At 35.3% G+C, this 16688-nt stretch overlaps 2 protein-coding genes across 2 annotated transcripts in view; both read right to left on the bottom strand.

Annotated features, from left to right (window-relative positions):
- Positions 1-1173, bottom strand: part of LOC146134737 (E3 ubiquitin-protein ligase HERC2-like) — a 70603-nt gene extending 69430 nt beyond the window's left edge. The window contains exons 1-2 of the mRNA XM_083395605.1: positions 1037-1173; positions 185-332 (exon numbers count right to left, since the gene is read on the bottom strand). Coding sequence (XP_083251731.1) covers positions 185-332; positions 1037-1120 — 232 coding nt within the window. The 5' untranslated portion in view covers positions 1121-1173. The remainder of the gene's footprint in view (positions 1-184; positions 333-1036) is intronic.
- A 1901-nt stretch (positions 1174-3074) lies between these two features.
- Positions 3075-7479, bottom strand: LOC146134738 (uncharacterized). Its single transcript, XM_083395606.1, has 4 exons — positions 7355-7479; positions 5817-5988; positions 4571-4750; positions 3075-4220 (listed from the first exon to the last, which is right to left on the bottom strand). Exons 1-4 carry the CDS (start codon positions 7477-7479, stop codon positions 4059-4061), a joined length of 639 nt encoding a protein of 212 aa, XP_083251732.1. The 3' UTR covers positions 3075-4058.
- Positions 7480-16688: the final 9209 nt, after the last annotated feature.

The following is a 16688-nucleotide window of genomic DNA, read 5'->3' on the forward strand; positions in this document are numbered from 1 at the left end:
CATCTTGTTTTAGTTACGTAATTTGGCGGAATACAAGTTGTAGAGTCAGATGAAATCTAACATTTGGCCGGAGTTGGATTTGGGTTATTATTAACCGATTCCATCCCTGGTTTTAAGTGTGTTATCAGTGACAGAAAGTGTAAATAGATATATAGTAAAAGTCAACAAACACATCCCAACAAACCTGGAACATTTCCCCAATCCCACAACAAGGTATCCAGGCTAGAATCACTGTCCAGCGCTGTATTTTCAACACCCTGTTTGTTGACCAAGATCTCACCAGCCACAAGATCGTTCCAAAGACTTTCGCAGATGTTTTCATCGTTTAAATCCTGGATCAAATATATATATACCTTGTAATCAGGGTTAAATCACAAAGCGTTTATAAAACAAATTTATAAAAGGAGGTTTTGCCAAACAAATATTAAAAACTATGGAACATGAAATAACATGCGACATTTAGTGGGGCATTAAATTTGACAAAAATAGCAGATGTTGACATCGAAGGATTTGTGTTTTAATATCCACTTAAACCTGTAGGAGTTGCGCGTTGAGGTTTAAATTATTAATAAGGGAATATAGCTACCTGTTTTCTCAACAGACCAAACATGCCCCCCAAAATCGAATATGCACCCATATTTTTTTGTACATTTCACTAACACCAGGTTGGAAAGTAAGGCCTAAATACCCGGCGCAAAATCCAAAGTTTCCAATCTGGCACTAACAGGGTGCACTTTTGACCTTTTATGCATCTCACCATCCCAAATAGGTAACTTTGGAGATTACCAGAAAAACATCGGGGGCAGACTGGGTGTATGAAGATGCTTATGCAGCTTAAAATTCCATGACTGTAATAACATAGTTTTACAAAATGAAATGCAGCCTTGGGGCACTGGTACAAAAATAAATAAATATATCAGACCAATTTTGTCCAAGTTATGCATGATGCAAAATTGAATCTAATTTGTTTTTGTTGATATTTAATTACGTGTTAATAAAATCTGTTTCAATAATAATGGAATCAAACAATTCTTACTTGAAAAGAAATTCGTTTCCATCGTTTGTCTGGAGGTCGAGTGAAAAAACAGCTTTTTTCCAGCAAGGCTGAGTTTTCCGCCATTTTAAGCTTTTTGTAGAAGTTCAAAAACTATATTAAAGTTCGTTGCATTTTTGCTGTTTACATGTTTAAAAAATTTGCAGAAAATCTTGAAATAAAAACAATTGTCCTTAGCGATAATGACGCATATTCTTACCTCTTGGTTTAATATTTGCACGCCATTTTATATCCATACATTTCTTGTTTTGTATTATTACCAAGGGTATTACTTCCGCAATCTATAAAAAAATTTCGGAAAATTTTGCTTAACACCAATCTCGATAAAAACGAAATAATTAAGCGACGTCCATGTTTAGATTAAAACGACGCACGAAGGCATCGCGACGCACAGTTTAACAACCTCCGCCACAGCTAATAACTACATTTTCGGGTGTGGTTCAAAAAGTTGTTATAACACCTTCAGTAGATTTTAACTACTTTAAGTTTTCGTGGTATTGCGAAACCGCCTAATATCGACAACTTTAATAACAATTAAGAAATCTTGTATTATAACTTGATACCCAGGGGTAAAATGAGATTTATAGGAACGGCAAAAAATGTTGTACTATAACGTACGAGGATGACGTCACGCGTCATAACTGAAGTTTAAAAGAGAAACCTGTAAAACTTAAGGTTTTCGTTTGATGTCGTGCAGTTATATGTACCTCAAGTATTTGTGAAATGCATTGAAGGAGATACCGGAATGGCCTGGTTCAAAAATAACAATTATTTAATGTGAAATAATCACACGGCGTCTGTAAAGAGTTGAAAAGTCAATGTTGATGAAATAAAACTTAAACAGCACGTGTTTGAATAAAAGCAGTTTTGCCGGTGAACTTTAAACGACGGTGAAAAACAATACTTACTGAAATATGCCGCGCAATTAGTAAGTTAAACAAGTATTAGTTCAACCTTGAACAACTTTTACCGCTAAACCGAAGTAAATTGGGTGAAAGTTCAACCAACTAGGGGGAGTTTTAAAGGGGCATCCCCATAAATGGGGCATATAAGGGGTATTTGTGAGAATTTAAACAAATATTTGAAAATCGTCAATGATATTCAACCTGAGTGACGTCATTATGTACAAAGCAAAACTCCATTTACGTCACAATACGATACGCTGTTATCATGGCTTCGTGGCAGAAATAGAATGTTTCGCGTCACTAGACAATCGGCATTGTGCGTCATTAAACGGAACACGGTCGCGTGCGATTTAAAGCGTCTCAGTGACGTAACAACGTGACATTGTTATGTGATAAAGTAGCAAAATTTAAGGATCTAAGACAGTAGATTTCCTTCATAGTTCTATGAAGTTAGATTATTTTTGTGTTATTTTTATCGCCGCACTTTGTATTTTTTGTGTTTGTAGAATCTTGTGATGGGGTGAAATACATTTGTGTTAAACATCTAAACCAAGGGACCAAACTACGGCCAGATATTCCCAAATAATTAATTAATCCGGCCCGCTGCACATTTTCTTAGTAAAGATGAAGTGCAGTTAAAATGTTGTCGAATCCCTGCAAAACTGAATTTTGATAAAATTAGGATCTGAGCGATAATACATTAAGGCTTACAATAGTTTTTATGGCATTTAGTTATTTATATTTATGTCGTTTAACGATAATCCAGTTAGTATATTTCGACACTAAACTTTATACCCGTCCCGCAATGGCCAGACCTTTTAATCATCCGGCCCTTTATGAAAGAAGTTTGCCGGCCCCTGAATTCTAAATACACGGTTTCTTTGTTTTGTAAAACTTTTATCTCAAAGTGTCAAGTGCAATAAACTTCACATTTGCGGGAAAATAAAAATAGTTCTAGTACGTAATTACTTTTACAAAACGTGTTTCAGTCAATACTTTACCAAGTAATAGTATCGGTCGTTGTCCGATACTAGGGTGATATCAGTGCCGATTCGATACCAAAATTACATCTAAGTATTTCAGTCATGATAATGTGTGTTTGTGAGAATACAAAGACAAACTGAAAACATCTGCTTTAGATGATGTCTCAATATATTTCCATGATAAAGTTTATTGCCATGACGCAGCACAAAACACCATTAGTATAACATCCACAGTGAAAAAATAAAATAAGTAAAAAAAACATAAAAGGATAACATCGAATAATTGCAGCAAAAATATACAAATAAAAAAGCCTACACAAAATATAACGAAATAAGCAGCCGAGAAACACGTTTTGTAATAAAACACAAAAACACTTTAGCAAACAAAAACAAAGTTAACTTTGAACCAAAGCTATAAATTTTAAAAGAAAGAATTATTTGCTAACTAGTTTTCAAATTACCGTAGGAGAAGGTATAAATAAAGCGTCGCATAGAGTGGTTTAAAGTGCGGGTGTTTTTGCCATTCCATAGCAGTCTATACGTGGATTAGCCAGTTGTGGTGGCCGCTACACAGTTAGTTTGCAAAAAGTTTGTCGCAAAAAGGGAGGGGGGGGGGGGGGGTTTAGATGGAGGGGTCACCGGGCCAAAGGTCATCAATGCTTTTGTGAACTTTTTTTTCGAACTTTTTCTTTTATGTTTTTGTCAGTTTTATGTGCCTACGATAAGCCACCTTGGAAATCAAAAGTGTTGACAGTTTAATACAAATAAAATATTTTTTACACGAGTTCACTCCAGAATAACAAGTGTTTTTCATATAAATTGTTCGAAGTTATGTTATTATGTGGTAGAAGTCGATATTTTTCGATAAGCTGTTCTTTAAAGGTCCTGTACTACAGAGGCATCTTTTTCATTTAGCACAATGTTAACGACCCATGTAGAAAAATCAAAATTTAAACAAAAATAAAGAAAAAACCTTACGTTACGTGTCACAGCATTACGACGTTCTGCGCATGCGCAAGCATATTTTTTACGAATATCCCCGCGTACAGGGGAGTTTCCTCGGGACTTTCCCCAAAACGCGACCACCTTGTCGATTTCTTTGCGCATGCGCAGTCCTCACTTGTAGACCCCCTCGTCTATTATCGAGCTGGGGGGCACAACTGACGTCATCTTGGCACGAGACTTGCGCTTTAGCTCAGTGCGCAGGACTTCCAACTGCGCATGCGCACGAACGCGAGCCTTTCGTTCTTCGAGGAAATCTTCGCGATAAATTTGCGCCTAGAAGAAAAAAAGGTTGGTTGAAATTGGAAGCATTTTCGTCCAAATTGAGTATTTTTAACAGTTCACCAAACATAAGTATTTATGAAACGCAATGAAGCCCATTAATATTTTTAAGGGAGATTTAGTGTATTTAAAATAGTTATACAGCTTTCTACTAAATATATTTAATATATGATTTTAATTACTTTCAATTTCACATGGTTTTTAATTTATCTTGAACATAAATGTCAAAGACCTCATGTTTCCATTACCGAAGATGATACAAGTGCGTTTCGACACGCAAGATGATGACCATCATCGATTCGGCTTGCATTTTCAAGATATTTTTTTTTCATAGCATAACCAACCTGGTGTTTGAGCAAGCTCATCTGCTCCTTAACTTCCCGCCACTTTTCCGCGGGGATCCCCCCTTTCCCAGCCGCATGAGGGCGCTGCTCCAACTTTCGTCTGAGCCCCTCAACTTCCACCAGGTGTCGCTCGCGCACTAGCGCCAACTCGCTTTCCCAACTTCGGTTTGCCGCCAGAAGCTAAACAAATAGGTTTGCTTATAGTCGACAAAAAGCTGGTATTTCAGATCAAGTGGGTCACTCTGTGTTTTGTTGAGCCTTGTTGCCTAGACTTTCTTGAACTTACAGTCAAAGATTTTTAAATACTACACTGTAGCATGCCGGTTTAGTAAAATGCGAACGGTTCTTTGTGGTTTATTTACCGTACAAATTATATGCCGTCCATAGCTAACTTTCAGGTGAAACCAGTTGCCACAAGAATACGACAGTTTCATATTTTGTACCAAAATAAAATTTAAACCATCCGTGTTGATCGGTAGACATCAAGGTGCTCCTTTATTTTGTAGGGCTGGATTAACCAGATGTTCTCAAACTGTGACTCGCCCTGGGCAGTGGTTCTCAAACATATTTTTGTGATGCTTTTAAAAACTTTTTTTGGACTTGCGGCGCGCCCAGCAATAAGAACTTCACTACTTTTCTTTTATTATTTATACGCTGAATCACAAAACCATTATTAATTGGTGTATTTTTCTAAAATATAAAATCCAAATCTATTTTTCATGGAGTAATATATTTGCAAGCATTATTTCACCGCAATGGGCTTAGACAGTGTTTTTTTAAGGTGTTTTGGGGGACCGAAACGGTTTCTCCAGCGGTTTCCCAAATTTTGGACTTGCAACTTTTTGGTATTTAAATGAAACACTTGCGGTCTCTTAAAACTACTTAGCGGTCACCCAAACCAAACCTTAAAAAAAAACCTGGGCTTAGATAGGAAACTGATTTATTCTGCGACACCTTGTGGATTAAACAGACGCAACAGAGCGTTGCAAAACATAGTTTGGGAACAACTGGGACTGGGGACTTGACTTTTATTTATTTTAGGGTCATTTTGGAATGACTTTTTACAACATTGGTGTTTTTCACGCTAACAGATCGTAAATTACTTTTAAGAGAAAAACAATCGTAGTAAGGAACAGGTTTAGGCGTGGTTACAACTATTAGGCATTAGTCCTAATTAGCACTTAACCTGAACTGTCTTATATTTGAACGATGATGGTTATATTGCAAGTATCAACTTCAAACTGACCTCTGACCTTTCGTCCTCCAAAGCAAACAATCTCTCGAGCAATTTTTCCACGACTGCAGGGTTCAAACGTGGATTCCCCGCTTCTTGGAGAGATTCCTGCAACAAAAAGTGTTTGAATAAAATCGATTTATCTAAACTAGTGCTTCTTGACCTTATTCTTTTCTCGTACCGCCTAGTGTTTTTTACTGCTTTCCATAATTTGTGTTTGTCAAAGATTCACGCTAAAAACTGTTTTGGTCAAAATTCTGTTGAATATATATAGACGAGAGGAACCGGCTGGTATAAAAAGAAACAACTTGTTTGCTCAAAAATGTGGAACAAATAATAAAAACCCGATGGATCAACGTAAAGCTGATCCCACGCCTAAGGCGCAGGAATACGATTAACGAAGTAGGTCGATTCAATATTGCGAAAGCTTAGTTAGTGACGCTGCAGTAAAGTGTTTTGTAGCGGTAATTTCAGCTCAGAAAAACTTAAAGGGGATTTTCAAATGATCCCAGTGGTTCCAAATATTTGTAAATAAGAGTTTAAACACGCCTAACAGCTTTACGAATGTTTGTTTTAAAATACAACAAAAAATCACCCGCTCTAGAGCAACGTTACATATGGCATTATGACGTAAGAACGTTAATTCCAAAGGTTGACGAAGCACATTGTTCCGAGAAAAAACGCGTAGTTTGTATAAAAGCGCGCAATTTTCCAAGACTTTGGAATAAACGTTGTTTTTTACGCAATTTTCCAGAAAACTAAACAATTTTTGGGCATACTTAAGGACTCTTTTTCGTACTTTTTGCATCAGTTTAAAATTAAATCAAACAACAAAAATAATTTGAAAGAATTTTTAGAGAATGACCAATTACAACAAAATGATAACTTGACTGTGGAGTTGTTTTGACTGAATAAATAACCTATACTTTTTTTACATTGTCGATTAAACAACGCAAACTTCTTTGTTTGAGACTTAAAATTAGAAATAAGGATTACGTCAAATTACTGCCGTGTCAATAATTTGTAAATACCAGTGATTTTTTGAGGTGTTGTTATCAGGGCTGCTAAGTCGGCTAAAAATATCAGAGTCCGGCTACGTCCTGAAAATTGAAACCGGCCTAAAATTAAGAGTCCGGCCCTGACTCTAGAGCCTGTATTCCGTCCATTTACGAAACTAAATGCGGTGGATATTGAGCAATCCACTTATAGAGGTGTCATATAACTCATCCGAACATAATAAGGTTGGAAAATATCCACCATATAATATTCCGCATTTACAATTTGCAGTTTCCAAATTAAATAGTTCGCATGCGCACGTCGTACTCCGGTAGTTTTACGTGGTCTTACTCGAGTCCAGAGTTCGACTCTACTTATTCACTACTGGAATCCTGAGTTCCCAGCCCTGGCTTCGTTCGACTTACACCTTCTCTCAATTTTATCCGATGGTCATGTAAAAAAAACGTTATTCAGCTATAGTTGCATATAGAGATAATTGTGGAACTTTATTAGACGTCACCAAACACTACTATTAAACACAAACTTCCAGCTACCAAAATACACCCACCTTTCTATCGATGTGTTGGAGCACTGGAAGGGAAACACATTTTTTCGTGCTTGTGTCGCTTTGGGCGAAATCTTTTTCGTCAACAGAGCTAGAAACTTTCTTGGCAGACATCAGAGAAGCTTTAGTTACACTTTGTAAACAATCACAAACAGCATTAAGACTGTAAAAAAACAGACATTTCTCAGAATAAACAAAATTATTTCTTTCGCCGTATAAAAACAAACTTCTCTAACTTTATGTTGATAAGAGAACATGTCTAAAAATGCCGAACAATCACAAACATCCTAAAATAAAGTGAACATAGCGTGCCTACTTTGCACTCGACTTTAAGGTTACAAAGCTCTTTGTTTTATGCGGCCTTAACATTTTAATCTGCCACGAAAATTTATTTCAGGCTCGGTTTTATACGACCCGTTGCCTTTTTCCTTTTCTCTTCTCTCGCACATCGGAAATTTGGATATAAATCCAAGTCAGCATTGTGACGACAACAAAAGCTAGACAGTGACATCACACGACGCTGAATCATTTAATTTTCCAACCGGTGATAACTGATAAGGTAGAAAATAATAATTTGCAAAAAAACCCGGTGAGTTACGAGCAATACTCGCAAACAAATGAGTTTCGGAAAATATTTGTGCGCGAAATCAAGGGAGTTGTTTGTTTCAAACATGGGAAACAATAGGGACAATAGAAAACAGCGCTTTCAAACAATGGTTTGGAGTTTTCTATCTATTTTGCATTTTTGGAGTTTCAAAGGGGGGAATTTAATTTCTGCGAAAACCTTTGTGACAGCAACAAAAGAAAAGGTGCCACATTTTTTGGGAAGGTTTAATAAAATAGAAGTTGAACAAGATTTAAATTTAAGGAAATAAACCACAGCAACTAATGAGTTTAAATCCATTTTGTAATAACGAACACTTTTTGCGGTCATCTCAAGGCCTACATAAGTATTAAAAATACATTTAAAACTTAAGAAACTAAAATAGAAGTTTGTTATTTCAAACTTCAAAATCTAGCAATATTTCCCAACTCACTAAAGTTTGTGGAATTTAACGATTCCGAACATTTCATCGAAGTTTTTACATTTCGGAAAGTTCGCTGCGCAGACACGTTTGTGACGTCATAGAACAGTGCCTTGGGCGGGGAGTTACTGTTTTACGTCACACAAGGCTTTTTGCGATTACAGTAAAGCGCTCGGGGCGCTTTTGTGACGTTTGGTCACGTAACATCGGATTGGTATTACGTCATCACATTTAAACGTGAAGTTTTGTCTTGGTTCAAAGTTTCTGGCGAAATATTCCGTTTAGAATTTAACGATTGTCGAAAGTTTCAGCTTTACTTTGGTAAATGTTTCGTGTGAATTTTAAAAATAAATAGGATTTCAATGTAATAATATTGCATATTAAACTGCCACAATTTACTACCTAACAATTAACACTTGTTTCCTTTCTCAATGGTTTGCATGAGACAACTTTAGCTTGTGACCGTGGGTTATTTTCGCTTTGCGTTGCATTTCTTCGAATCCAAAAAACCTACAAATTCCCACATTCTGTGCCTTGTATGCAAATGCACAGACACTACAGTCACAACTATTTGGAGCTCATAAACTTATTCCGGTAAAATACATCTTCAAATAATTAAATTACTTTAAGTGGAAATTTTTAAAGTAAACGCGTACAGAAGTTAGGCTCATTGTTTCAACGTTCCAATACAACAATTAACAGTAATGACGTCATAATAGCATAAGGTTCCAGTAAGATATACAATATTCAAAGCTCAACTGCAGTAGCGGAAGTTGCGTAAACGTTTTTTCTAAATAGGCTTTTACATTAGCAAGCTTGTTAAGGGGCGGTGAACAGTGGAGCGTGTCCGATAATATCAGATCGGCACCGATACCAGCCTAGTATCGGACGACAACCGTTGCCAATATCACCTTTAAACCAATCCAACGCAATCTTTTCACCGTTAGGGTAAACTACAGGGATATAAGTAAATTAGAGCACAAGGATGTTCCATTTTTAAATTCTTAATTTTTGCTTACCTGCCTGGCTTTAATTTTATCGTATCAGACTACTTTTTACCACAATATCAGGTATGGGACTACGAAATATCAGACATCTTTAGTATAGTGACATCACAATGAAACACATCAAAAAAAGCGGAGCCAGCACTGAAACAAGTTCCTGAATATTGGACAAACATGCCCGGTTTAAACCATCGGTAATATTTCTCAAAAGCACAACAGCTAGCCTGGTGTTGTTTAACCCGCTGTGCAAATATCTGGTCGCGTTTAGTTGATTTATTTCCCCCTCAGCAGAACCGGTAATCCCGCAGATTTCCGCACTTTGCCTCTCGGCGGGAAATCAAGACAGAAATTCCCGCGGAGATCGCGGTTTCCGATTGTGGGCTGAATGCACTTTCGCGAGGAAATGATTGTTGCGTGACAATTACGTCGCTTGACGAATCGCGGTGTGAGCGGAAACTGGGATGTCCGATAATATCGGATCGGAACCGATACCGAGTGGTGTTGGTATCGGTGGTATACCGAAGACGACAAAAATATCGCCTTTTTACAAAATGTAAAATATAATTAATTGCAATAAAATAGGTAGAATCCAACGTTCAACCATGTTGTTCATCAAAACTTCACTCTTTCATTACTTGCATATTTATTACTAAAAATTCTAGCTGCAAGATTGGCTTTAAAAAGCCGTGATCGTATATTTACTCATGTTTGCCTCGCCGTACTTTTGATAAAGTTTACTACCTTATAAATACATAATTTATTTCCCTTTGCGTTTGCAGCCTCAAAAACACAATAAATTTAATTTGGAAGTTGCTATTTGCCCGGCTCGCTCAGGTACACATACACTCATTAGTGATTACATATCGATTTGGGTTTAAGTTTACTTTCCTGTTTCGCATTATTTCGATGATTTATTCCCAAGTCCATTTAAATTACTTTTTTATACGAGTAAATAGCTCCAGCAAGTGCCCGTTGCCTATTTCCCCTGCTGTGGTACAAATACAGTAAACCTATTAGCAAACATACATCGGTTTCCGACTTTTTATTAGCCGGGTAAATAGCCTCTTTCGTTTAGTAAGTGAACTGTTGCTACAGGAAGAGTATTGAGTATTAATCGCGCACGAACACAAGCAACTAAATTATACACTGCCAAGGCACAAACGTACAAAAGTTTACATAATAACCTGTCAGATAACGAACATACACATACTTTTGTGTTGAACAACTGCGATGGTTTTCGGTGTGCTATTCCAAATAGTTTATAAATTTTAACGAAAGCGGCAATATTCTAAACATTCACGACCTAGGATTCTCACAAGAATTGAAAACACAACTTCTCGAACTTTTAAGCAATATGTAGGTATCAGCAGTGTACTACAAACAGCAGCTTGCCTAAGCTTAAACGTGCGTTGTACATTAACAGCAGCTGACTGGGGATTCCCCCAGTTGCTGTTTGACGTCACAGACGCAACTGAAATTGCGTCAAACGTCACAATGGCTGGCCTTCGGTGGTCTGTTACGTGCGACAGTGAAACAATGTAGTCTGGAATTAAGGCCATAAAAGAAGATGTGTGATGTAATAGACGGACCTTCGATTGGAGGAAATAATTTAAATTGAAGTGGGAAGTTTACTGAACTCTAAACGTCATTTTTATGCAGGGTCAATTCAAGGCAGTATGACCAAAACTTATTACCGAAATCCAATGACAAAATGATTTGAGTGTAATATTTACCAAAAAGAAAAAAAAAACTCTTGAACTTCAATAAAAAGGCCAAATTAACGATATTTTCAAAATGCCACCTACTTCTGTATGGGCTTTGATACTTTTTTTATATCAACCTCCAAACCATTGTGCTTCAAGAATGGTTATAATAAACAGAAATTTTAATTAATAGTTTAAAAGTCATCAAACAATTCTATTTGCTCACATAGTTATCACAAACTGAATCAATTTAAAGTAATACAGAGTGAAAATATATTTCAAAAAAGATTATAAACATTTAAAAGCAAAGATATGAGTTCTGAAAAATGGCACCCAATAAATATCAAGAATTACCACAAATTAACGAATCCGCTAATTTCCTTTTGTCCATTAAAACATGAATTTGGCTAATTTAAAGTAAGTTAAAACACAATTATAGCCTTACATTAAACAAAAAGCCCTACAATTAACCAAGAAGCATTAGTTATATAAACCAATACATTGCTCACAAATACAAAATGTGTATCTGCAAATATGTTACTATCTTTAATTAACACCATTGAAATATTGAAAACAATTTTCTCTTGTATTTCCTTCTAAGCCACAGCAGCAACTTCGAATCGATCAAATAAGGGAATTGAAAAACCACAATATCTAAAGTTTTATTTGCTGACATATAAATGTAATCACAACTTTTAAGTAAGTTCAAAAACAACCAGAAAAAACATAAAAATAGCTAGTTATTAACTTGAAAACAAAGAGAATAACATAATTAGAAAGACATCATAAAAATAGTTTGTTAACTAAAAGTATATTTATTAAGCAGTGTAAATAATCCCATGCCATTCATAATTTCTGTAGAACACTATAAGAGGGTCATAGATCACAAATGTTAAGCCTTTAATGTGTCCTGGTAGGTTTTACCAAATTATTTTTTTTAATTGCAGTTTGTTTGTGATTTAGTTCACATGTTAGAAAAAAATGATGCAAAAGTTATAAGAAATATACAAATGCAACACATCTTAACCAAAAACTATTTTGCAGAGTATCTTCAAAAAATGCATTAAATTCTTTAAAAATAGAAAACCATTGTTATACTGACACAAAGTTTTAGACTAATGCGTTGTGATTCTTATAAACAAGTCATTTTAGTTCCAGTAGAGTCATTTGTAAAATAACTGAAGTCAAAGTCAAGAATTTTAAAAAGTAACAAATCAAGTCATTATGAGAACAAGTCGACTTCAAGTCAAGTAACTGAGATAAAATAAAAGTTGAACTATTAAAATTGGAAAGCTCGTCCGATTATTTGGGCAATAACTCAACTAAAAAAACACAACAAATAGGAAGTGTTCATGCATCAAAATTACAAAAAATAGACTAATTTTATTGAAAAAAAAAAGCTAAACTAAAACAACATATATCAAAGTCCAATAGAAACTGTAAATGAATGATTGTTTAAGAGCATAACAAAAATCAATTTATGCCAAATATTGCTTAACACATGTCATATGCAGGATAAAATGTTTGCGGGCCGTACTCTGGTTCGCCCTGCTTTAAACGAATGAACCTAGGCTTTCAATAAATGATTTATTTACCACAGCAGATATTCTTACGTTCGGACTTTTTGCAATCATTTCCCGAATTTTAGATCATACTTTATCCGCGTGGAAATGTTGACCTTCAGTAATCCTGTTTGTTGGGAAAATAGTTAAGGATTGTTTGTTTTACAAAATAAAGCAAAACATAAAAAAGTAGATAATTATTGCCCCTGTGGTTATCCAACATGTCATTGATGCATCTTTGATTTTAACATAAAAAGTGTAGATAGAAGAGTAAATTTGAACTCCACTTTTAGCAAATCTTCTACTCACTGACTTAACAAGTTTGATGAGGTTAAATTTGTTCACCAGTTTGTATTTTACAAAACGAACGTATGACGTAGTTTGCGCCACAGTCAACAAAAATCGCAACAAAAGACGAAACTTTAACAAAAAGAAACTAGACGGGGGTGCGGTTGTTGTATATTTTGTCAGGGGATATATTTTCAGGGCTTAGTGTTTATTTTCAATTTTTACTTTATTTTAATTTTTTTTTTTTTAATTTTTTTTTTAATATTTTGTATTGTGTACTTTATATTATATATTTTGTTTTTCATTTTCCTTAACTTGTTTCTGCAAGCAAAAACAGATATGGGCCGAAAACTTCCCCACTTAAAATATGCCTTTGATGCGAAAGTGGTTCAAATATGGCGTAGAATTTGGGGAATGATCGAAACATATATTTGATAAATAGAATTTACTTAGATAATGCATATGGCTATTTTATTAAATTTTGACCAGCTTACGTGTTTGAAAATCAAATATTATCATTCTCTTAAAGACTAAAAATGGTTTAACGCCTATGGTTTGCTATACTTTTGCAAACTTTCACTAGGTAATTTTTTTACCATAGCTTGGTCCGAGCAATCACTGTTAAAACAGGCTTTAAATCTGTCGTTTCAAACAATATGAAAAACACTATTACGTGCCTAATACGCAAACTATTAAATCGAAAGTTTTGCTAGATAAGTTTAGGCCTGATGTTGGTATGCTGGTTGGAGCAAGATGCACAACAGGTGCTAACAGAGAGGCGTAGACTGCCTTAAGATTTCGCATTTAAACTTGCGGCGGTAAATACACCCTATTGACACTTAATTATTAGGTGAAGCTTATCGCGAAGTAATTGGTCGCCCCAAAAAATGCTGACGCCGCATTTAAAGCAAGCATTATAAATGTGTCGCCGATATTCTGCCTTGAACATCCCTACTCGAAATGCTTCCCTCCATTAATTGTACGGTGGGTGAAACTTTATTCACGGCCTTACCTCTTTGTGTATTACCGCGACAATACGATGAAATACGATTTGGAGAATATTGGAAACATCGTATTTGGAGATTATTTGCTATTTGCACCTGTTCTGTATGTTACTCCAATCCAACATATCTACACACAATTATAAGTTGTGTATAATAATATAATAACTTATGGCTTTGAAGCGAAGGGGGTTCAAATATGGCGTAGATTTTGGCAAATGATCGAAACATACATTTGATCAATAAAAATTTACGTAGATAATGCTTACGGCCATGTTATCACATTTTGGTCAGCTAGCATGTTTAAAAAGTCAATATTTTCATTCTCTCTAAATGATTTAACGTCTATGGTTTGCTATACTTTTTCCAACTTTTACTGTGTAAATTTTTACCATGCCTTGGTCTGAGCAATCACTGTTGAAACAGAGTTTAAATCTGTAGTTTTGAGCAATATGCAAACACGTTTATGTGCCTAATAAGCCACGTTTTATATTGAAAGTTTTGCCAATTTAAATCCAATAAACGCAAGATTTATTTATTTATGACGCCATGTTATGACGTAGCTTTGTAACGTCGTCGTTAAGAATGCGTTAAACTTAAGCTTTTTGTTGTTGCGGCCCTTGTATAATTATATTTGCTTAGACCTGGTGTTGATATGTTTGAATGGTGCAACAATTACAACATGTGCTAACAGAGATGTGTACACTGCCTGTAGGATTCGCATTTAAATTTGCGGTGGTAAAATATTTTGTGTTGTAAGAGCAATAGGTTTTTTTTACTTAGAGAGGCCTCTTTATGAAAGGCAAGTCGCATGTTCATAGTTTTACTAGGCGAGCCACTTCCAACACAAATGTTGCACGCGCGGGACAATAGGGCGCAGCAGGGATGCCAGCAGCCGCCTCGTCGCGACGCGAGGTGGACAAAGCAAGCGAATATGAACGAATTCTGTATGAAAGTTTTTCTGCTGCTAGATGGCTGTCGTTAGCTACAAAGTGCTAAAACGCACTATTTCAGGTTTTTACCCCCCAAGCAAAGGCCCCTGGGAGTGCAGCCTCATAAACTTTTACAAAGCACCTACATACCACTCTACGCCATGTCTGAAAATTTGAAGGTTCTCCAAAGTCTACTTTTTCTATAAAGCTTCGGACAAAAGTCGGTCTGAAACAAACCATAGGAAACCATAGGAAACCATAGGAAACCAAAAAAGAACTAGACGGGGGTGCGGTTGTTGTTTATTTTGTCAGGGGGTATACTTTCAAGGTTTAGTGTTATTTTTTTTTAATTTTTAATTTTTTTTTTTTTTCGATTTTTTTTTTAATATTTTTGATTGACTTAATTATTTATTTTTATTTTTCAATATTTTTATTTTTTAATGTTTTTATTTTTATTATTTATTTTTTTGATTTATTTTTTTTTGATTTTTGTTTTAATTTTTCATTTTTTATGTCTTATTTTTATTTTCATTTTTTTTTTTATTTAATACTTTTTATTTTTTAAATTTTGTATTGTGTATTTTATATTATATATTTTGTTTTTCATTTTCCTTAACTTGTTTCTGCAAGCAAAAACAGATATGGGCCGAAAAATTCCCCACTTAAGCCTTTGATGCGAAAGGGATTCAAATATGGCGTAGATTTTGGGAAATGATCGAAACATATATTTGATAAATAGAATTTACGTAGATAGTGTGTATGGCCATTTTATTACATTTTGGCCAGCTTACGTGTTTGAAAAACAAATATTATCATTCTCCCAAAGACTTAAAATGGTTTAACGCCTATGGTTTGCTATACTTTTGCAAACTTTTACTCGGTAAATTTTTACCATGGCTTGGTCCGAGCAATCACTGTTAAAACAGACTTTAAATCTGTAGTTTTAAACAATATGAAACACACTATTATGTTCTCAATACGCAAACTATTAAATCGAAAGTTTTGCTAGTTGTTTAGGCCTGATGTTGGTAGGTTGGTTGGAGCAACATGCACAACAGGTGCTAACAGAGAGGCGTACACTGCCTTAAGATTTCGCATTTAAATTTGCAGCGGACACTTGATTATTAGGCGAAGCTTATCGCAAAGTAATTGGTCGCCCGAAAAAATGCTGACGCTGCATTTAAAGCAAGCATTATAAATGTGTCGCCGATATTCTGCTTTGAACATCTCTACTCGCAATGCTTCCCTCCGTTAATTGTACGCTGGGTGAAACTTTATTCACGGCCTTACCTCTTTGTGTATTACCGCGACAATACGATGAAATACGATTTGGAGAATATTGGAAACATCGTATTTGGAGAATATTTGCTATTTGCACCTGTTCTGTATGTTACTCCAATCCAACATATCTACACACAATTATAAGTTGTGTATAATAATATAATAAATTATGGCTTTGAAGCGAAGGGGGTTCAAATATGGCGTAGATTTTGGCAAATGATCGAAACATACATTTGATCAATAAAAATTTACGTAGATAATGCTTACGGCCATGTTATTACATTTTGGTCAGCTAGCATGTTTAAAAAGTCAATATTTTCATTCTCTCTAAATGATTTAACGTCTATGGTTTGCTATACTTTTTCCAACTTTTACTGTGTAAATTTTTACCATGCCTTGGTCTGAGCAATCACTGTTGAAACAGAGTTCAAATCTGTAGTTTTGAGCAATATGCAAACACGTTTATGTGCCTAATAAGCCACGTTTTATATTGAAAGTTTTGCCAATTTAAATCCAATAAACGCAAG

The sequence above is a fragment of the Ascidiella aspersa genome, chromosome 8 (genome assembly GCF_963924565.1).
Source record: "Ascidiella aspersa chromosome 8, kaAscAspe10.2, whole genome shotgun sequence".
NCBI lineage: Eukaryota > Metazoa > Chordata > Ascidiacea > Phlebobranchia > Ascidiidae > Ascidiella > Ascidiella aspersa.

Bases quoted from the DNA above. Each gene is read 5' to 3' on its own strand.
- LOC146134738 (XM_083395606.1), bottom strand. From the start codon at position 7,479: ATGTCTGCCAAGAAAGTTTCTAGCTCTGTTGACGAAAAAGATTTCGCC. The intron at 5,989-7,354 runs GTAGCTGGAAGT...AAAAAACACTAG, and splicing joins AGAAAGGTGGGTGTATTTTG to GCGGTACGAGAAAAGAATAA. The intron at 4,221-4,570 runs GTTGGTTATGCT...TTTTTCTTCTAG, and splicing joins TGAGCTTGCTCAAACACCAG to GCGCAAATTTATCGCGAAGA.